This window comes from Guillardia theta, assembly GCF_000315625.1.
Source record: "Guillardia theta CCMP2712 unplaced genomic scaffold GUITHscaffold_30, whole genome shotgun sequence".
Classification (NCBI taxonomy): domain Eukaryota; class Cryptophyceae; order Pyrenomonadales; family Geminigeraceae; genus Guillardia; species Guillardia theta.
The window spans coordinates 479,719-501,267 of record NW_005434644.1 but is presented as its reverse complement, the minus strand read 5'-3'; the positions used below and the strand labels follow the sequence as shown (position 1 = coordinate 501,267).

General features: G+C 57.1%; 6 protein-coding genes across 6 annotated transcripts; 4 read left to right on the top strand and 2 right to left on the bottom strand.

Moving 5' to 3' along the window:
* Positions 1-2,113: 2,113 nt before the first annotated feature.
* Positions 2,114-3,242, bottom strand: GUITHDRAFT_70530 (hypothetical protein; the record flags this gene model as incomplete). The annotated part of the gene is made up of 3 exons (XM_005833433.1): positions 2,114-2,347; positions 2,408-3,004; positions 3,114-3,242. Coding segments are annotated over 3 exons (960 nt in total), but the record flags the coding sequence as incomplete, so codon positions are not given.
* Positions 3,243-9,732: 6,490 nt separating this feature from the next.
* Positions 9,733-13,636, top strand: GUITHDRAFT_107714 (hypothetical protein; the record flags this gene model as incomplete). Its single annotated transcript, XM_005833432.1, has 3 exons — positions 9,733-10,245; positions 10,308-10,439; positions 10,505-13,636. 3 exons carry the CDS (start codon positions 9,733-9,735, stop codon positions 13,634-13,636), a joined length of 3,777 nt encoding a protein of 1,258 aa, XP_005833489.1.
* A 20-nt stretch (positions 13,637-13,656) lies between these two features.
* Positions 13,657-14,017, top strand: GUITHDRAFT_152391 (hypothetical protein). The gene has a single exon (XM_005833431.1). The coding sequence runs from the start codon at positions 13,789-13,791 to the stop codon at positions 13,972-13,974; it is 186 nt and encodes a 61-aa protein (XP_005833488.1). The 5' UTR covers positions 13,657-13,788; the 3' UTR covers positions 13,975-14,017.
* Positions 14,018-14,054: 37 nt separating this feature from the next.
* GUITHDRAFT_152390 (hypothetical protein) lies at positions 14,055-14,815 on the bottom strand. Its single transcript, XM_005833430.1, has one exon. It carries the CDS (start codon positions 14,648-14,650, stop codon positions 14,177-14,179), a length of 474 nt encoding a protein of 157 aa, XP_005833487.1. The 5' UTR covers positions 14,651-14,815; the 3' UTR covers positions 14,055-14,176.
* Positions 14,816-14,901: 86 nt separating this feature from the next.
* GUITHDRAFT_107712 (hypothetical protein) lies at positions 14,902-16,456 on the top strand (the record flags this gene model as incomplete). Its single annotated transcript, XM_005833429.1, has 6 exons — positions 14,902-15,236; positions 15,283-15,603; positions 15,654-15,701; positions 15,892-15,952; positions 15,988-16,164; positions 16,355-16,456. The coding sequence occupies 6 exons, from the start codon at positions 14,902-14,904 to the stop codon at positions 16,454-16,456; spliced, it is 1,044 nt and encodes a 347-aa protein (XP_005833486.1).
* Positions 16,457-19,138: 2,682 nt separating this feature from the next.
* GUITHDRAFT_107711 (hypothetical protein) lies at positions 19,139-20,245 on the top strand (the record flags this gene model as incomplete). Its single annotated transcript, XM_005833428.1, has 2 exons — positions 19,139-19,547; positions 19,665-20,245. The coding sequence occupies 2 exons, from the start codon at positions 19,139-19,141 to the stop codon at positions 20,243-20,245; spliced, it is 990 nt and encodes a 329-aa protein (XP_005833485.1).
* Positions 20,246-21,549: the final 1,304 nt, after the last annotated feature.

Below are 21,549 nucleotides of genomic sequence, written 5' to 3'. Positions count from 1 at the left end.
CCTCCTCCTGCTTAGGAGGCTCGAACATCCTGCCCTTCCCCAGTCCTGTCTCCAACCTGCTCTCCAGTATCAGCAGGTTGAGACGCATGATATATACCTTTTTAAGGAGAGGAGAGGGGAAGGGAAGAGGCCAACCAGCAAAGCTCGAGCGACCCATCGTCTCCTCCTCAACCTCAGGCTGCGGAAAGGGCTTCCTCCCCTCCCCTCCCCACTCTTCTCCTCTCCCCTCCTCTCCTCGCCCCACCAAGACCGAGTCTCTCAGGATCGACGGAGGTTTTCCCAGCTGCTCTCTCCCGCCAAACTCGGGTGGCTGCAAGAAAAGTCAGGCGCTCAGCAGCCGACGAGCTTTCCACTCACCGCCGGCAGCTCCTCCTCGCCCATCATCTCCCTCAGTCGCTGCACTGCCTGCTCGCGCTTCGCCTGCGAGGCAGTCCGCTCTTCATCTCGCCAGCTCACTCGCAGCCTGGGGTCCTCCATCCTCCTCCTCTCGTCCTCCTCGTCCTCGTCCTCGTCCTCGTCCCCTTCACGAGACTTGACGTTCATTTGCATCGTCCTCAATCGCATTTCCTCCGCTTGCCGCTGAGCAAGAGCATGGTAATCCAGGAATGAGGATGAGAACTGGTGCTCATGACCCCCGCCCTCCTCCTTCCCTTCCTCCTCCTCTTCCTCCTCTTGCTGCTGATTGCTGCGCAAGATAGAAATTTCCGGGATGGGCTGCACCTCAACCCTCTTCCCGTTCCTCTTGCGGACAGGAGCTGCCTCCTGCTTCTCAATCCTCTCCTCCTCCTCCTCCTCTTCCTCCTCTCGAGGTAAAGTAGGAGCTCCTTGTCGGCTCACAAGCATGTGGACGGGGTTCTGTAGGGTAAGCAGTTGGTCACAGGATGACGGAGGAGAACCAGCAAGCAACGAGGATGGTGAGAAAGATTATGTCCATGGCAAGCACTTTTGATTTGTCGAATTGGACAAGACAATGCCATCATCATCATCATCATCATCATCATCATCATCATCATCATCATCATCATCATCATCAAATGAATACAGCAGCACCAGCAGCACCGATAACGCCATTGAACTACAATCACCCTCTCCTCATTCGCAGCATTTTCGCTTGTCATTTCATGCAACCAACCTCGAGGTCTCTTGCCCTTCCCTTGGGCTCCAATACCTGTGCAACCTAGTGAAAATTTCCTCGTCCCCTTCCTCCTGTTCCTGGTCCTTCCCACCACCACTCCCCCCCTTCCTCCTCCTGCTTTTTAAGACCCTTCCCGCCACTCTGCTCCCTCCGAACTTACTCGCTCCTCCCTCAGGTTCAACGCTTGAGCTTTCTGCACCAGGGAATGACCGTTTTCTCTCCTGTTCACGTCCGAGCTGTAGACCCCATCTTCCCTCATCCTCTCGCTCTCTTTCTCCTGCTCGTCCTCTTCCTCCGCGCGAAATTTCTGCCTCAGGATGGGCTTCGAGACGCTCCCGTTGCTCTCTGCGGCGGCAGAAGGAAAGTGTCCGAGAGTCTCATCAGCCTTGGCGGAGGACAAGAGCGTCTGCTTCTTGAGGTCTTGAACCCTCTTCGTCGATTCAAAGACCTTTTGCCTTTTGTCAACAAATCTCTTCCTCCTACTCCCCATTCCTCTCCTCCTCCTCCTCCTCCTCCTCCTCCTCCTCCCTCCCTCCCTCCCTTCCCCTTCCCTTCCTCCTCCTCCCCCCTCCCTCCATCATTTACCTCTCGCTGAAGTGATTCTAGCCGCATCTTCAAGGCAGATCCTGTGTCAGGCTGCCGCAAGCTCGTTCCTGACATCCGATCATGAGCCGAGCTTGGCGCAAGCTCGGGAGGAGCAGCAGCGGAAGCCTGCTTCCTCTCCAGCTCCCGGCCTTGGCTCCACATCATCCCGGGGGCTCCGTAAAAGTTCTGCTGCTCTTCTTCCTCTTGCTGCTGCTGCTGCTGCTGCGGAAGAGGAGGAGGGCGAAACTCTTCAAACTCATCCTCTGAATCATGCTCAGGGACGCTCGTTGGGTTGAACTTGACCTTGGATGTCTTGGAGTTCGTCTTGGATGCCCCCACGCTCGCCCCCTTCTCCGCCTCCTCCGACTTCTTCCTCCCCTCCTCCTCTGCTCGGATCTCGATCACAATCTTCCCGACTGCATGGCGAGTCTCCGACAGCTCATGCGCAAGCGCGATGTCATAGAGGGAGAAGCTTTTCTCTTGGACCACCTTGAGCGTCCCCTCCTCCAACAGGCTCGCGATGATCTTCAGGTCGCTGCTCTGCAGCTGCGATCCGGTCAGGATGTGGTAGTTCTGTGCAGCTCCTATCCTGTTGGAGATTTGCCGCATGAAATAATCCGCCTGAATCTGCAAGGCTAATGTGTAGTCGATGCTCTTGTCGTTAGCTAAATGCCTCTCACTCCCCACCAGCGTCACGTAGACTCCATCCGCCTTGAGGCTCGGCTTGAACGCCACCCAGTAGTCGTCTCCTCCCACACAATCCACAATCGCATCGACCTTGGTGTACCCCATACTCTTGAGGAATGCGGGGTCCTCGTAGTCCAGCACCTCGTCAGCTCCCAGCGATCGCAGCAGCTCGGCATTCTTGGAGGAGGAGCTTGCGATGACGTAACACCCGAAGTGATGCTTCGCGAGCTGGACCGCGAACGTCCCGACGCCTCCGCTGCCTCCGAGGATGAAGACAGCCTTGTCGATCGCTGTCCTCTTCTCCAGCAGCTTTCCGATTCGTGCTAGACACGCGTACGCAGCTAGGCAAGCGTGCGGCACCCCGGCAGCCTCCTTGTGGCTCAGGTTCTCTGGCTTGTGGAAGATGTCCTGACTATCTACGATGCAGTACTCAGCATAGCTGCCATTGAGCTCCGTCATACGGTGGAGGGTCTGCCGCCCAAACACCTCGTCTCCCTCGGAGAAAGAAGCATCCTCCCCAGCACGCACTACCCTGCCACTGAAATCGATGCCCAGGATGCAGGGGAGGGTGAGAGGAAAGATCTGCGAAAGAGTTCCCTGCCACCAACAAGCATCATCGTCCTCTCACTCTCCGTCTCCTCCGAGCTTGATCGTCCGCTCCCTGTACGCTCCCTCCCTTCCACCAATCACTGTACATAGCACTGACCTTCCGTTGCTTCCAGTCCGTTGGGTTCACACCAGCCGCATGCACCTCTACCAGCACCTGAGGAGCGGTCACGCCTGTAGAGGACGCGAGCTGCCATGGCAAGACCTCAGTCGACTTCAGCTTGCCCATTGGGAGGCGAGGCAGGTCGACCATCTACCGGACGGTCAGTGGCCAACCGACTTGTAGCTGGTCAAACCTGAACTTTGAACCTCTTGGCTGAGCCGTAGTCCTGCAAGCAGGGGGTGAGGAGATCAAGTCACTCAGCTGGCTGCTCGCGCGATCTCACTGGAAGAACAGCAGCAAGCATCTTCGAAGGCCTGTCGGGGAAGTCGACGACAAGCGGAGCCTTGTCCTAGCACGAAAAACTTCACCATGTGGAGACTGAGCCCCGCTCCGAGTCTTACATGCAGAGTATCGGGCCTTGACGCTATACATCCCTGCGGAATCAAACTCAGGCTCGGCATGCCCGGCTGACAACGTACGGACCTGAAAGAAAGCTACAGGGTTGAACGACGGCATTCCTTCTTCGCTGCGTCGGTAGGCCTGATCGCCAAGCTCAGATAAGTCAGGTCAATCAGAGATCACGAGTACAGTGCTTCGCCGGTTGCCGAAGCTCATTTCCGCCATTTTTAGCCGTCTTCCTCCCTGGCTGAAACTGACCGTCAGCAAGAACTCTGGGCAACTATATCTTCCCGCTTCGTCCAACGATCGAGCTGCCTCGCTCCTTCGTGCTCCTGTAAAGGTCTAGTCCCCTTCTCCTCTACTTCATATGGCTCTTTCGCTGATTCCTCAGCTACGAGGACCCTACCCACCTCCCATGCTCCGCTCACTCCCCTGACGTGTCGAACTGCCCTGTTCCTTCATTGTTGACCACCCTGTTCTCACACTTCTCTTCCTTCTCTTCCCCTGCCTGCTTCCTTCCCTTCCTCTTCCTCCTCACGTTCCATGTCCTTCTTCTTCCATGCTCTCCCTCCCGCGCGCTCGCGGGCATCCTAAACTCAATCAAAGTGCCCGACAGCATGGCAAGAGGAGTCAAGGGTTGAGATGGGGATGAGGGTAACCGGGCCGGCACCCGGTTCCCGGTTCCCGAGTCCGGGCCGGGTTGAAGCGCGGGGCCGCCCGGCCTGCGCGGCGGCAAGGAGTCACGGGACTGACTGGTGCGCGGCGGTGCCGGCGTTCCGAGTCACAAGTTCACTGTGACGATCAAGTACATTAACTCACTGATTCATTACCTGACATACATACTTGAAGGACTATTCACCCAAACTTGCCTACTCACATCTCAGGTTCCTATACGCTACATACCTCTTGTGCCCCTCCGTCGTCCTTAGATCCATAAACCCCTTCACCAGAAGCTGCAGCTCGCACACGTGCCCCGCTACCCCCAGCTCCCTCGTCCTCTCCGTCACCACCCGTAGATTCACAAGTACGTCCCTGTACCCCCCCGTCGTCCGCGCGTCGAAGCTCGGGTCCAGCCTGTTCTTGATCCTCATCACCACGATCTCGGGGTCTCCCAGGATCCGCTCCAGACACTCGCACAGGTCCTCGAGCCGCTCGAAGACGATGCACTGCCGCACCACGTCCAGCAGCCTCGACACGTCGTTGTTGTAGGATCGCACGAGCTTCTCCACCGCCCGGTCCACGCTCTTCATCGGCGCCCATCGGATCCGCTGCTGAAGCTCCTCGTCCTCCTTTGCCTCCCTCCACCCGATACACTCCACCGACTCTTCGCTACCTGAAGGCAGAGCCGGGAACAAGCCCCTCGACTCCTCCGCCAGCTCCTGTACCTTCTTCCGGAAGATCGGGTCGGCAAACACCGCCTGCGCGTACAGCTGGTCTAGCGACACCACCCGCGGGTCCTTGCTCAGCGGCCACACACTCTTGCTCGGCACACGCAGCGAGGAGGACCCGCCCTGGCTCCTCCTCAGCATCCACTCCAGCGGGCTCGACGACTCCTCTAGCGGGCTGTCGGGGTCATGCACGCGGCTCTGAGCCAGCCTGGTCGGCACTTGGACCTGCGAGACCAGCTGGCCGATGCGCTCCAGGGTCAGGCGGCTGTTTTGAGAGGAAGAGAGAGACTCCCAGAGGTCGTTGTACTTGAGAAGCTCCGACTTGACGTTCTTGAAGGCTCTGTGCAGGTGGAGTTTTCTGCCTATAGTGAAGTACAACCACATCGCTATCAGGGGGAAGTTGCTCCATCCAAGATTGGATATGTCCGGAACACGCTTGTATCCATGGGTGACGAGGCTTGAAACCCCGACCGAGGTGAAGATGCTGTAGAACGGCAAGACTGTCATCATGTACTGCTCTCGAAACTCGATGACCATCCCGAAAGAAAGGTCCCCAATGCCCCATATCAAGCCGCTCCCCGTAGTCTCGTTGCCTACCGCAAAGAAGAAGATTTCAAACACTCCGACCACGTGAAACAAGGACGCGAACATCGTCTTCGGTACCCGTCGATACCCTAGCCTTGCCGTCACTACCGCCAAGATACATACAAGAGGCTGAATTATCGAGATCAAAATCGCAAGGATGCGAAACACTAGATATTGTACGTTGAAGTACATCCGAGCCCCCCTGTACGCCTCGCCCTCCTTGCACACTCCCATCCCCGGCCTCTCTCTGCACGAGAAGCTCGTCCAGTCCTTCCACGCCTTCCCCGACACACTCTCTACTTCCTCCCCGCTCCCCACCGGCCGCTCCAGTATCGAGAGGTTGAAGGCGATCGGGTCGTAGCTCGCCAGCTGCTTGTCAGGGTTGAGGCTGAAGTGCCAGCCGTTGGCCTCCGCCGGCGGAGCGAAGAAGAAGTAGAGCGTGTTGTTCACCGTCTTGGTGGACGCCGGAGATCGCTGGTTGCAGCTGTCAAGCATGAGAGAGAAGTTGGAGACGGAGGCGCTGGGAACGGAGGCGCGAGGAGCTTGATCGCGGTATTCTTGTATGTGCAATCTTGCGACGTAAACTGAAGTAGCTTTGTTCTCGAGGAATCCACTGACATTGAGGGATGCGACGTACATGTAAGTGAGAAAGCCCGCGACGGCAAGAAGAACGACCTGCGTTGTCACCTTTTGTAACGTATTTTTGACAGGGTTGGAGGAGAAGATGACGCTCGAGGTCATGGTATTCTGTATCCCGGTGACGATGTTTCGTAGCTTCTCGTCCATGATACCCCCCGGGTACTTGCCCTTGTACTTCATGAAAGAGCTCTGTGGGCATTCAGTGGAAGCTTCATACATCTGTATTATCGCTTCGGACTGCGTTATTCCCTCTTGACTCCAAACAAACGACGCAGACACTTGGCTCATGCTGACTTGGATTGATGAAAGTTTCGTTTCCTCTACCAGCTCCGACATTGACCAAGTACCACGCTTTGCCAACCATGCCCTCTCGTACCTCAGTACCTGCTTCACCCCTCGGTACCGCAGCCGCCGCTCCCGTGTCGATAGCACATGCATCCCCATCACCCCCAGCCGCAGCTCGCAAACGTGCCCCGCTACCCCCAGCTCCCTCGTCCTCTCCGTCACCACCCGTAGGTTCACCGCCACGTCTCGGTACCCTCCCGTCGTCCGCGCGTCGAAGCTCGGGTCCAGCCTGTTCTTGATCCTCATCACCACGATCTCGGGGTCTCCCAGGATCCGCTCCAGACACTCGCACAGGTCCTCGAGCCGCTCGAAGACGATGCACTGCCGCACCACGTCCAGCAGCCTCGACGTCTGCCCATCGCACAGGCGGAGGATCTTGTCGATGGCGCGGTCGACGTTCTTGATTCTAGGCCATTCCACGTGCCTCATCAAGCTCACGTCCCCCCGGATGTCCTCCAGCCGCACGTACTCTCTCTTGTCATCCGCGCTCAGCCGTAGCGGGATCATCCCCTTGGCCTCCGCCGCAAGCCCCAGCGCCTTCTCCCTGAAGATGGGCTCTATCAGCACCGCGTGAGCGTACAGCTGGTCCAGGCTGTTGACCGGCCCCGCGGCCGATCGCTGCTCTACAACAAACGTCCCCTTTTGTACCGTCTCTGTGAGGCTTCGACCGCTCCCGTAGAGCGTGTGCAGCTGCCTCAGGCTCGACCTCGCCTCAGCGTCTCCTGCCGTCTCGTCGTCTGCCCTCGCCACGCGCTCGGCCATCGTACTTGCATACTCCCTGACTTGCTTCGACAGGTGCTGGATCGCCTCCTTGCTCCTGTCTGCCAGCCCTTCCCACTCCCTACAAAACGCCGCCCGATCCCCCGCGATCATCCGCTCCCCCCGGTACACCAGCGCCCGTCGCAGCATCAAGACCATGCTCAGCACGATGATCACGATGATGCTCTGATACGACACCAACCACGCCCCTGCTGCACACGCGTACACCACGTTCGAGAGCAGCCCCAGCTCGATCGCCGACGACTCGCTGTACAGGAGCGGCCCGGGGAACAGAAGCACGTCCTGCCCAGCACCCCCGTCAGTCCCCCTCAGCCGCCTGGAGCTCGTCGCTCCCCGCCCTCCCGTACCTTGACCGCGACGAGCAGAAACAGAAACGAAGGTGTCCCAAGCATCGTCTTGTGGTAATCGCCCCGTACCTCCAGCCGAAGGAATATCAGCATGTTGCAGGCCGCGTCGAGCGCTCCGAAGAAGACAAAGATCTGGAGCCCCCCCAAGCCTCATGTCAGCTCCATGCTCCACCCCGACCTCCCGCCTGACTCACCTTGTTCACCCACTGCACTCTGTCCAAGGCTGCTCCGATCCCCGCCATCAGCAGAGCAAGCGGAGGGAAGAACCAGCTCAGCAGCTCCAGACGCGCATCCCAGCCGCACGACACGTTGCTGGGTATCGCGCGCGGCTCTAGGATGACATGCATCGAGCTGATTGATGGGAAGAAGAAGTCTTGCTGCCGGAGAGCTGCGACCTCGTATATCCTCACCACCAGCCAAGGCACGGCCACGAGCAGAGCGATGAGCTGACCGGCTCTCGAGGTCATGAAGGAAGTGATAGGCTCCCATGAGAAGACAGACAGGAGGGGATCGTGTCGGTAGACGTGCCTGTCCCTCCAAGCAAGGTCCATGAAGTTACCGGGCTGCTGCGTGTATGTGTAAGCATAGGTTCGTCTCCAACTGAAAGAATCTTCTCCTGTCGAGCCTGGTAGCAATGAGAATATGAAGTTGTAGTCTCTAGTGCCAGATCTCTCGATGAAATCATCGTGAGAGGACGTTTCGCTTTCAAACCTGTCCGCGATTTCGATTGAAAGGTCGCAGCCTGATTCATTCAGGGGCTCGAGCCTTTCTGGATCCTGGGTCATACGAAGGTCGTTATGCTCATGTGAGATCGGATCAAGTTGTCTGCAACCATGCTCCCTCTCGCCAGCTATGACACTTGCTGACATCAGAGCTGCTGTTGCTTCATGGCCATGTTGCCGCAATTGTCACCTGACCATGTTAGATACGACCCTCTTCCGGCGACTACCCCTGTTCCCCCCTTGCGGCACTACGATGATTTACCGTGTAATGACCCCACCCGTTTCTCACAGAGCCTTTTCCCACATCCGGACGGGTACTTTGCACTTTCAGAACGTAGAAGGTTCGCCTTTTTGTCTACCCCCTCCAGGTTGGGAGCGGTGAGTAAAAACTTCAGTCACTTCGAACAGCTGTACTGTGATCGATGTTGAGTAAAAAGGAAAGTTGGTACCGGAGCCGTGACTGGATCACGTGGGGCCCATTGGTTTACATTTTATAAATGGGGTTTTAGAATGATATTCCCCCGCTCTGACTGGTACGGCGGAACCCCTTAAAACTAATTTGTTTGTACCGCCGTTTCCAATAAATTGATATTTTTCCCTCCACCCCCGCAAAATATAGACTAAAGTACCCGTGGTCTGGCCCTTGCTGACCTCTAGTAAAGCTTCACCCTATACCCCATCTCTGGAAGGGGAAAAGTACCGGTGATACCGAAGTGCACAGTGGTGTGGAACAGAAGATGAGGGGTTGGGGGCTTGACGGGATGATCGCAATGAGAGTCGACCATAGCCAGCGCTGATGCAGAATGAATTAGGATGGAAATGAGATAAGAGAAGAAAAGAGGAGAGGAGAGGAGAGGAGAGGAGAGGAGAGGAGAGGAGAGGAGAGGAGGGGAGGGGAGGGGAGGGGAGGGGAGAGGCGAGGCGAGGCGAGGCGAGGCGAGGCGAGGCGAGGCGAGGAGAGGAGAGGAGAGGAGAGGCGAGGCGAGGCGAGGAACTTGTGAAGAGAGGATGCGAGAAGATGCGTTGAGAAGGGTCAAGTGGAGCTGTTTGGCACCACTGCGAGAAGATACTCAGAGGGTGGAAACAGGGGAGGGGATTGAAAGAACGAAAAGGAACGAGCTCATCGCATCAGGGTGTTAGAATTATTTGTGGACAAACTTGTCTTGCCTGCTCATCTACAAGCCTCTTACTCTCAAGAAGAGCGCAGAACCCTATTGGGAAAGGAAACAGGAATGCTTGCTTCAAGTTGAATTATCATGACCATCTGACGAGAACGGAGCTTCATCATTGACATATTTTACAGGTAGACAGCAATGCTAGTTGTTTCATGGGGTTTCAGAAGAAGATACGACCTTGACATGCCACAAAACTGCTTGAGCAGTTTCATGACAAGGATGGAATCATTTACAAAATGACCATGAGCAACACAAGTCAGAATGATGATATTGAAACGGCGTCGCCCGTGGATGCAAGGACTGAAATTGCACTTTCGACCATCATCGAGGTCAATCACGCGTCTTTTCTGGATGCTTTTGTGCGCAACTACACGCAGCAGCCCGGTAACTTCATGGACCTTGCCTTGAAGGACAGGCACGTCTACCGTCACGATCCCCTCCTGTCTGTCTTCTCATGGGAGCCCATCACTTCCTTCATGACCTCGAGAGCCGGTCAGCTCATCGCTCTGCTCGTGGCCGTGCCTTGGCTGGTGGTGAGGATATACGAGGTCGCAGCTCTCCGGCAGCAAGACTTCTTCTTCCCATCAATCAGCTCGATGCATGTCATCCTAGAGCCGCGCGCGATACCCAGCAACGTGTCGTGCGGCTGGGATGCGCGTCTGGAGCTGCTGAGCTGGTTCTTCCCTCCGCTTGCTCTGCTGATGGCGGGGATCGGAGCAGCCTTGGACAGAGTGCAGTGGGTGAACAAGGTGAGTCAGGCGGGAGGTCGGGGTGGAGCATGGAGCTGACATGAGGCTTGGGGGGGCTCCAGATCTTTGTTTTCTTCGGAGCGCTCGACGCGGCCTGCAACATGCTGATATTCCTTCGGCTGGAGGTACGGGGCGATTACCACAAGACGATGCTTGGGACACCTTCGTTTCTGTTTCTGCTCGTCGCGGTCAAGGTACGGGAGGGCGGGGAGCGACGAGCTCTAGGCGGCTGAGGGGGACTGACGGGGGTGCTGGGCAGGACGTGCTTCTGTTCCCCGGGCCGCTCCTGTACAGCGAGTCGTCGGCGATCGAGCTGGGGCTGCTCTCGAACGTGGTGTACGCGTGTGCAGCAGGGGCGTGGTTGGTGTCGTATCAGAGCATCATCGTGATCATCGTGCTGAGCATGGTCTTGATGCTGCGACGGGCGCTGGTGTACCGGGGGGAGCGGATGATCGCGGGGGATCGGGCGGCGTTTTGTAGGGAGTGGGAAGGGCTGGCAGACAGGAGCAAGGAGGCGATCCAGCACCTGTCGAAGCAAGTGAGGGAGTATACAAGTACGATGGCCGAGCGCGTGGCGAGGGCAGACGACGAGACGGCAGAAGACGCTGAGGCGAGGTCGAGCCTGAGGCAGCTGCACACGCTCTACGGGAGTGGTCGAAGCCTCACAGAGACGGTACAAAAGGGGACGTTTGTCGTAGAGCAGCGATCGGCCGCGGGGCCGGTCAACAGCCTGGACCAGCTGTACGCGCACGCGGTGCTGATAGAGCCCATCTTCAGGGAGAAGGCGCTGGGGCTTGCGGCGGAGGCCAAGGGGATGATCCCGCTACGGCTGAGCGCGGATGACAAGAGAGAGTACGTGCGGCTGGAGGACATCCGGGGGGACGTGATCTTGATGAGACACGTGGAATGGCCTAGAATCAAGAACGTCGACCGCGCCATCGACAAGATCCTCCGCCTGTGCGATGGGCAGACGTCGAGGCTGCTGGACGTGGTGCGGCAGTGCATCGTCTTCGAGCGGCTCGAGGACCTGTGCGAGTGTCTGGAGCGGATCCTGGGAGACCCCGAGATCGTGGTGATGAGGATCAAGAACAGGCTGGACCCGAGCTTCGACGCGCGGACGACGGGGGGGTACCGAGACGTGGCGGTGAACCTACGGGTGGTGACGGAGAGGACGAGGGAGCTGGGGGTAGCGGGGCATGTGTGCGAGCTGCGGCTGGGGGTGATGGGGATGCATGTGCTATCGACACGGGAGCGGCGGCTGCGGTACCGAGGGGTGAAGCAGGTACTGAGGTACGAGAGGGCATGGTGGAGCAAAGAAAAGGTTTGCTCCAAGGTTGAAAACGTTTCCATCCAAGTCAGCATGAGCCAAGTTTCGGAGTCAATTGAATCGACCCAAGAAGGGTTGAGCCGAGCACAGGGAAGGATGCAGACATTTGAGCAGTGTGATGATTGTCCACAGAGCTCTTTCATGAAGTACAAGGGCAAGTACCCGGGGGGTATCATGGACGAGAAGCTACGAAACATCGTTACTGGGATACAGAATACCATGACCTCGAGCGTCATCTTCTCCTCCAACCCTGTCAAAAATACGTTACAAAAGGTGACAACGCAGGTCGTTCTTCTTGCCGTCGCGGGCTTTCTCACTTACATGTACGTCGCATCCCTCAATGTCAGTGGATTCCTCGAGAACAAAGCTACTTCAGTTTACGTCGCAAGATTGCACATACAAGAATACCGCGATCAAGCTCCTCGCGCCTCCATTCCCAGCGCCTCCGTCTCCAACTTCTCTCTCATGCTTGACAGCTGCAACCAGCGATCCCCGGCGTCCACCAAGACGGTGAACAACACGCTCTACTTCTTCTTCGCTCCGCCGGCGGAGGCCAACGGCTGGCACTTCAGCCTCAACCCTGACAAGCAGCTGGCGGGCTACGACCCGATCGCCTTCAACCTCTCGATACTGGAGCGGCCGGTGGGGAGCGGGGAGGAAGTAGAGAGTGTGTCGGGGAAGGCGTGGAAGGACTGGACGAGCTTCTCGTGCAGAGAGAGGCCGGGGATGGGAGTGTGCAAGGAAGGCGAGGCGTACAGGGGGGCACGGATGTACTTCAACGTACAATATCTAGTGTTTCGCATCCTTGCGATTTTGATCTCGATAATTCAGCCTCTTGTATGTATCTTGGCGGTAGTGACGGCAAGGCTAGGGTATCGACGGGTACCGAAGACGATGTTCGCGTCCTTGTTTCACGTGGTCGGAGTGTTTGAAATCTTCTTCTTCGCGGTAGGCAACGAGACTACGGGGAGCGGCTTGATATGGGGCATTGGGGACCTTTCTTTCGGGATGGTCATCGAGTTTCGAGAGCAGTACATGATGACAGTCCTGCCGTTCTACAGCATCTTCACCTCGGTCGGGGTTTCAAGCCTCGTCACCCATGGATACAAGCGTGTTCCGGACATATCGAATCTTGGATGGAGCAACTTCCCCCTGATAGCGATGTGGTTGTACTTCACTATAGGCAGAAAACTCCACCTGCACAGAGCCTTCAAGAACGTCAAGTCGGAGCTTCTCAAGTACAACGACCTCTGGGAGTCTCTCTCTTCCTCTCAAACCAGTCGCCTGACCCTGGAGCGCATCGGCCAGCTGGTCTCGCAGGTCCAAGTCCCGACCAGGCTGGCTCAGAGCCGCGTGCATGACCCCGACAGCCCGCTAGAGGAGTCGTCGAGCCCGCTGGAGTGGATGCTGAGGAAGAGCCAGGGCGGCTCCTTCTCCCTGCGTGTGCCGAGCAAGAGCGTGTGGCCGCTGAGCAAGGACCCGCGGGTGGTGTCGCTAGACCAGCTGTACGCGCAGGCGGTGTTTGCCGACCCGATCTTCCGGAAGAAGGTACAAGAGCTTGCGGAGGAGTCGAGGGGCTTGTTCCCGGCTCTGCCTTCAGGTAGCGAAGGGTTGGTGGAGTGTATCGGGTGGAGGGAGGCAAAGGAGGACGAGGAGCTTCAGCAGCGGATCCGATGGGCGCCGATGAAGAGCGTGGACCGGGCGGTGGAGAAGCTCGTGCGATCCTACAACAACGACGTGTCGAGGCTGCTGGACGTGGTGCGGCAGTGCATCGTCTTCGAGCAGCTCGAGGACCTGTGCGAGTGTCTGGAGCGGATCCTGGGAGACCCCGAGATCGTGGTGATGAGGATCAAGAACAGGCTGGACCCGAGCTTCGACGCGCGGACGACGGGGGGGTACCGAGACGTGGCGGTGAACCTACGGGTGGTGACGGAGAGGACGAGGGAGCTGGGGGTAGCGGGGCATGTGTGCGAGCTGCAGCTTCTGGTGAAGGGGTTTATGGATCTAAGGACGACGGAGGGGCACAAGAGGTATGTAGCGTATAGGAACCTGAGATGTGAGTGAGTTTTGCGAGGATGGAGTTTATTGCTTCAGAGGTTTATTCAAAACAATTTTGGACTCGACTCGATTTTATTCGCGAGTTGATTTGGAGCCTGGTGTCAACCTCCCTCAAGTGTTGTAAGACTGGAACACGGGTCAAAGATATCGCGCGAAGAATGCTCTCAGAAAGTGAGGACAGCACTTGCCAGCCGTTAAGTTCAATTTTTCTCCTCCCCTGCCTGATTGATCATCCACTTCTAACTTCTCCGAACGCCCTGCTGCATCAAGGTGGATGCGGACGGGTAGAGCCTTCCGACCTGGATTTCCTGCTGGTTCAACCTAGCTCGACCACGAGACACTGAGAGTGAACGAGCTTTGTCAATGCAATGATTCAGAACGTGCAAAGATGAACAGAGACGCCTTGGAAGAAAGAAAAACCATCTCACAGTGTAAGAAGGAATTCTATTCATCACGAATCTCAAGAAACCGCATGTACAACGAAAGATCGTGTATCATTTTCACAAGTCAACCACCTCTGCCCAAATCACATGTTGTAACACACATTCAAAAATTCCACTCCCGGAGAGGCTTCACTTGGTCCAGCGGGTTTCTGTCTAATCCATATGGACTAGATGCAGGAAGAAATAGATCAATCCAGGGGATGAAGCAGTTGGTCTCCTCGTCTTCTCGCCCGTTCTGCTCCCACCCTGACACTGGACTGTAGATCAAAGGGTCCGAGTCAACCTTCAGCCCCTGCCGTTGGTTGCACCCAATACCAACTCTCCTGCGCACGCCCTGGTTTTCACCTGGAGGATTGCGCTTCTCCGCCGATTCCGAGACCCGCGCAAATGGCTCTTCGATCGCTGGAGACGCCGGTGCTCCTTCACCACCCGCTGCCAAGCGGAGTCTGGGTGCAGGGCTGGGATCGAAGATCATCTTTGCGATGATGTCTTTCTGCACCTTTTCCTGTGCCTCACAGATGTGCACGGCCAACTCCTCTTGAGCGACGAGGACTTCCGAAGGACTCGATTCTGGCATAGTGCCGTGGGTCAGGAGCTATCAGCCGAAGACAGGCAGGCTCCTGCGTGACTCGGGAGGCAGGCAAGGATACTCCTACCTCGAGTCCGAGGCAGGAGGGAGGTCGAAGCGCTCAAGCAGCGTCTCCGCCAGGTCGGTCCCTCATGCGATACGCGGGGAGGAAGGAGCGGGGAATATGCGGCCCATCCCTTTCAACCCTATACCACTGAGGCGGGCTCCTGACGCTCAAGGTTTTTGTGGGTTTTTTCGAAATGTTCACCATGGGACATGGTGTCGCTGCCGCCCTGGGGCGACGGGCGTCATGGCTGGTGCAAGCGAAGGTTGGAGCCGCCATGCCTGCTCTCTACCGCGCTGGTCCTCGTCTCCGAGACATGCGGATCATCGAAGTAAGGCAGGTTTACAAGGGTGCACGTTCCATGTTCACAGGGAGACCGCAAGGCGATGGTTACAAGCACTTCAAGAGGGGCGAGGATGCAGGAAGCAGCAACACAAGCAACTTCCGGGCATCGGCATGGATCGCACTTGTTCCTGCATCCTTCGTTGTCTACTACGTTGTGCACCTTGATCAGGCTCCTTACACCGGCAGGTGACCAAAAGTTGTTCCGATCTAGCGAACAATGAGACGAAAGCAGGTGGAGGATGATAGACATGTCCAGAGACAGAGAGATCGCCTTTGGCAGGAGTCAATTTCATCGTCTCCTCATGCACGGATCGGTGCTGCCTCCCAATGACCCTGCCGCGCAGCTGGTGACAAGAGTGGGGACGAGAGTAGCGCAGGCGACGGACCCCAACCTGCCATGGGAGTTCAAGGTGATCCGAAGCCCTCAGGTCAACGCTGCTTGCCTTCCAGGAGGGAAGGTGGTTGTCTTCGAAGGTCTTCTCCAAACCTTCAACTATGATGAGCACGCGCTTGCTGCTGTCTTAGCGCATGAAGCTGGACACGTCCTGGCGAGGTACAGTTGGGGTTTGTCACTTCCAGGACTCACACGTTGTGCTTGATCAGGCACGCAGCAGAAAAGCTGGCGTTTGCAAACATGTCAGTAGTGCAGGGGTTTCTTGCCTGCAAGCATTTCCTCTCTGCCTCCCTCCCCCCCTCACTCCCTGCCCTATCTCTCCCTCCCTCTCTCCCCCCCTCTCCCTCTACCTCTACCTCTTTCTACCTCTCTCACTCTCACTCACTCTGGGTCTCTCTTTACCTCCCCCCCTCTCCCTCTGCTTCATCGCGTGAGCTGTGTTCGCAGCCTCATGTGGCTCGATTTCTTCTCAAGCATGCTGTTCAATGCGCGCTTCATCACAAACTGGGTGTTTGTCCTCGGAGCTGAGCTGCCCTACTCCAGGCAGACTCCCGAGCGCATCTTGCTGTGTGCGTGAGCTGGTGGTGCAGGAAGTTGGAGCGGGAAGCCGACTACCTGGGGCTGCAGATCCTGGCCAAGACCTGCTTCTACGACCCGTCGGTTGCTCCTCGAGTCTTCGAGCAGTTTGGGAGGATGGCGAACGCCCGTGGCCTAAAGGAGGTGAGGAGCCCTGGAGGATACAGAGGTGGTTAGGCTGCTGGCGCCGTGACTAGTCCGCCAGCTGGGCAAGGCCGTGACTGCTTCCTGTAGATCTCTTTCCTGAACACCCACCCCTCCCACGAGAATCGAGCGGAGCAACTGAGAGAGTGGCTCCCTGAAGCCCTTTCGAAGCGAGACACGATCTGCTCAGGTTGGCTGCGATGTCTACTTTGTTGGATGCGATGTCTACTTTGTTGGATGCGATGTCTACTTTGTCGGCAAGTGGCTCATACGATGGGATGTGCAGATATGAATGCCTTCATGCAAGCCAGCAAACAGAACTGACGCCGGGAGGAGAGAGGCGAAGCTCGCGCTAGACTTCGGTTGCTGACCGTGACTCTGCGCTGCCGCTGCTGGTCTCAGTGCTCAATCTTAGGCTGCCTCAGCATCTGCTGTGCTGCTCACACGGTCGTCGAATCATCCGATGATCGCCGTCCATGTCCGATTACCTTCCGATGGTTCCATGGTCCATCCTACTGTCCAGCTCGTTCCGGCACTTCTTGCCGAACTAAATGTTAACACGGAATGAACTAAGTGAGACTGCTGCCGCACTGAGCTCGCCGTGGGATCGCGGGCATCCGTACTGAGCTACGGCGGTGCGGTGACGGTACGGCGACCGCCCGGCTAAGCCTAACTTAGTTTCATGAGCCTCGCTAACTTGAAGGTGCGAAGCTGCGGCAGTGCCGCCGAATTTCCCTGCGGCTTCTTACAAACTAAACAGTTGTTCTAATCTGGCAGTGCGGCCCACCGTCCGTCGTGCTAGTCTCAATCTAGCCGCGTCCGATCGCGGGCGGAGCCTGGCGGATCGGACGTCAAGGCTTCGGAAGTCCGCCGGGGCGGGCGTCCCGCCCCGGCCCTGTGGCCGCCGGGCACTGATCGGACCGGACCGGACTCACCGTCTCGGCCGGGGGCCGCCCGGCGCGGCCGGGAGCCCGGCCCCGGTCCCGGCGCGGCCCGGGAACAGCCACTATAAGTTACTAAAAGTAATGTCAAAGTAAACTCGGAAGTCAAAGAAGTCGGACTGGCACTCAGCGGCGAGTCACGGCCGGGACCGCCGCTGGTTTAGCCGCCCGGCTGGCCACAGTTAGGCGCGGCGGCGGCGCCCCGGTCAGTGACAGTCGGTGAGACTGCAAAAGGCTATGTAGTAAACTTAGATCAGTGAAGACATGTCAACTTGAGTAAACTAGTCAACTCTGGTGGATCCCGGACCCGGGATTTCAGCCTAATCACGGTACCTTCAGTCAGCAGCACGGCTTGACAGGATATCGGATCAGGATCCATCTTGCCCCCTTCGCTCAGTTCAACGGTTCAAGGATCGTACCTCTGGGACGATACTGGTACCTGATCCTTCCTGACATAGCACGGTCTCTTCCCTAGAGTTTTTGACTGATCTTCTACCCCTGATTCGATTCTCCTGCAGCTCGCCTGCCTGCAGGCTTCCATCCGCCTCATCCAGTCTGGCAAGGAAGTAATGGGCGCGACGGGAGAAATGATCCAGATGAGATCGGCTGCCGTCAGCAGGAGGATAGAGGACATTGAATCAGAGGAGATGAAGGTGTAGGCTGGGGACACGAGGCAGTTGGAGATCTCCGAGGTTGCCTGCCGTCGTTGCCAGGGATGATGTATGTAGAGTATTGTCAAACATGTACATAAATGTATGTTGATAGCTGCCCAATTTTGCGATCCTACATACTTCATAGAACAACTTGCGCCAAGTTCGCGATGAGTGACGCCACGAGTGTCACTGAGTCATGCGATGATAATAGTAAAGTATCACAACCTTTCTTTGACACCGAACATGTATCTCTCTCTGCGGGTTTGCAGTCTTTGACACTCACGTCTGGTGAGCCCAATCCTCCAAGTGTTACACCTGGAGGCTGAGAAGTTCCTGAACAACCACAACACGTTGATCACACACAAGCATGTTTTCACTGCTCTACTCCACAAAGCCCTCTGCACTTAGACTGTTTCATCAGCATTTCCCTCCAAATGTTGTGCTTGTTCGTTTTCGAAAGCCTGGAGGTTTATTCAAAATCTACATACATGTATAGTCTAATTCTACATACATTCCCATTCAGAAGGATGGTGCTTTCTCCATCTGCCTCGTGTCCCCAGCCTACACCTTCATCTCCTCTGATTCAATGTCCTCTATCCTCCTGCTGACGGCAGCCGATCTCATCTGGATCATTTCTCCCGTCGCGCCCATTACTTCCTTGCCAGACTGGATGAGGCGGATGGAAGCCTGCAGGCAGGCGAGCTGCTTAGCGCGAGAGGGCCCTGAGGGGTTCCGTGTTGATGTCTCGAGGTTGGTGGCGTCGCATGCGGATGGAAGGTAGCAAGAAGAAGTCATGGAGGCGAGAAAGGAAAAAACAAGAAGCACAAGGCCGGGAAGAGAGTGGATGGGCACGAAAAGGAGCTGCAGGAGCTCTGTAGGTTGCACAAGACAGTAGAAGAGTGAGCTGGGCTACGTAGTGAGTTGGAGGTGAGGGAAAGAGGATGGGGTTTATAAAGACGTCGGTAGGGGGGCGGAGAACTCTGTTGAGCTCTCTTTGCTGTAGCCGTGGCCTTGCTGACGGGCTAATGAGACTATGAGACCAGCTCTAGCCCCTCGCATCTCCACAGGTAAGGGAGCCACAGAACCTCCCCTAAGAGCTTTTTACTCGTTGACCTTCAAAACCACACCCCTTCGATCTCACACGTCAGAATCTCGAGATCAGAGGAATAAGTACCCCACCGGTTGCGTCAAACTCCCAGGATTATTGACCGGTAGGAGGATTTTGAGTCGAGATGTTCATGGCATTGCCACGGTCCCCGAAATCATGTTGGGTCAGCGCTTACAAACGGAGTTTCACCTGTGTTTCGCACCACAAACAAATCCATGCCACCAGTGACGAGCAGCGACATCGTAATGCCAACAGACATCAGCGCCTTCGTAATGCCAACAGACATCAGCGCCTTCATCGAGCTATGGGGCACCTCGGCATGCGTAAGCCCAGTCACCAACAGTGCAAATCTCATGTGCGACTTCTCGCTTCAGATTCTCTCCTCCCTTCAAGCCTCGGAGGCGTTAGAGCCCACAGCAGTGGAAGCCAACCGTCCACACCAGGCTGAAGAAGGAACGAATCCTAGAGCAAACCGAGATCAGTCCTATGCGAGCAGGGATTCAGGGGACGACACCATCGAGAAAAGGCTCCGTGGAGGACGCTCGAAAGCCAGAGATGCTTGTGCAATGAGCGCCGTGCGTCTTCCAAGGTGGCGATCAAGGGCAAGCCGGGATATGAAGAAGCTGAGAACAGGATGCAGTCTTGGCAGGGGCAGCACATCTTTGTGTAGAGCAAGAGGAGGTAGAAACCTGAGCTTTTGTCTAGGAATGTACAACAGATCAGTAAATCACAAATAATGCAAAAACACAGATTTTTTTGTAGTATTGCCCTGCAGCAATGCTTTGACCGCCTTTTTAGGCAAACTTATGCACCGGGGCAGCCTGTCACTGTCATCATTGATGATGCCGCTGGCGCTGTATGGATTCGGCAACCAGGAACAATCCATTTCTCAGGCTTATCGGAGGCGATGTGCAGTCCGACCGATAGCGATGACGGTCCGAATGCCACTGAATGCAATGATGATTCAAGTACGGTCCTCACTGCGTACCGTACGGAAGTACTCGGGCGGCCAGTGCGACGCTGCAGCCAACAAGTTGGCACTGCAGCAGTCTCACAGTCTTGCCAAGTTGGCACTCGTCGGATGCCAGACGGACTCCCGCACAACTTCGGCTGGTTCAGAACTCGTACTGCCTGCCACGGAGAAACAACCAGAAGGTGAAGACGACGACGAAGCCGGCGACGACGAAGCCGGCGACGACGACGACGACGACGACGACGACGACGACGACGACGACGACGACGACGACGACGACGACGACGACGACAATGATGATGATGATGATGATGATGATCTTGTTATGATATGCCGCCAACGACGCCGGTACCGTCGGTGGTGCCGCAAAAATGATCATCAGTGTGACAGTGCAGACAGGCTCTGAGACATCACTCGAGCCTGTCACCCGGGCCGATCAACTCAGCCGCTTCGGAAATCGGACGGCCGGGGCCCGGCGGCGCGGCGGGCCGGGCCGCCCGGCGGGGGCCACGCAGTGCCGGGGGCGCGGCCCGCCGGGCCAGCCTGAGTCACTCAGTGTCACCGGGCGGTACCGGCGGTCCGAGGCTGACTCCCGGCTCAGACCGACCGGGCCGTGACTCAGTGGCAGCCTACTGTAGTACGGTATGACCCGGCCACCGCCGCCCCCGCCGGCAGCCGCAGCCGGCCGGCGGCCCCCGGACGGCCATCGGATGATCCGGACCGGCGGGCCCCTCCGTGCCGCCCGGCGGCCGGACGTTCCGAGCCGCTCCGGTCGGAGGCCGAGCCATGACCGTCAGTATTCCAGGAGCCCGGCCGGGCGCAGATGACGGACCGGGTGGCACGGTGGCGGCCGGGCACCGTCACGGGGCGGCCGGCCCCGGCCGACTCCGAGTCCGAGCCGACCGGCGGGGCCCCGGCTTGAACGGGCCCGCCGTGGCCGCACGGTGCCACGGTGCGCCGGGCCCGGCCCGGGCGGCCAGGGCCGGCGGCGGCCGGGGGCCCGCTGGGCCCGGCCCTGGGCCCAGGCTTGCTCGGACTCCGGGAGTCCGCCGGTCAGCAGTGCGGCGGGCCCGGTGCCGTGGGGACCCGGGCCTCGCATTGATCATGACTGTTCAAAACGAAGGGGCATCTGTGATCCTTGAAAACTTGTATTTTGCCCATCCGACCGAAGAGAGAGACGTCGTTTCAGCTCCAAAAAAGGTTTTAGGTTTTGGCAGAAATAGATATTTCAGTCAAAATCAATTTTTTCGAGTCACTTGTCTTACTTTAAAAATACTATTAGAACACGATTCCGAATTCGTATAATAAATAATACTGTGCAACCCCGCCCCCCATCCCCACCCCCAGCAGTACCAGCTGCTGAACCCGCCCTCAGAAAATACTCATTTACCCCTACCACATCAATCGGCTTTCGTACCCCCCATTTTATAATGAAAACTGTCCTCTATGAGTGGGTACCCTCTCCGTACCACCCCTCTCTCAGGCACCTTGTGCACGTTACACCGGTTCAAGTCGAGAACCGTTCCGTATACCCCTACCTGCTCTACTCCATGGGACCACCCCACCCACCCGTGTGCACTTTTTCAAAGAAATCCTTGCACGGACCCTAGACCCATCTCCGAGACACACCCCCTCGATTTCCTTTAAAAGGACCCCTCCTGTATTCTTGAGGAGGGTGCTCGAATTTTTTGCAGGCTCAACGAAAGCTTG

Excerpts from the sequence above, each read along its gene's own strand:
- GUITHDRAFT_152391 (XM_005833431.1), top strand. The coding sequence starts at position 13,789 with ATGCTCTCAGAAAGTGAGGACAGCACTTGCCAGCCGTTAAGTTCAATT.
- GUITHDRAFT_152390 (XM_005833430.1), bottom strand. The coding sequence starts at position 14,650 with ATGCCAGAATCGAGTCCTTCGGAAGTCCTCGTCGCTCAAGAGGAGTTG.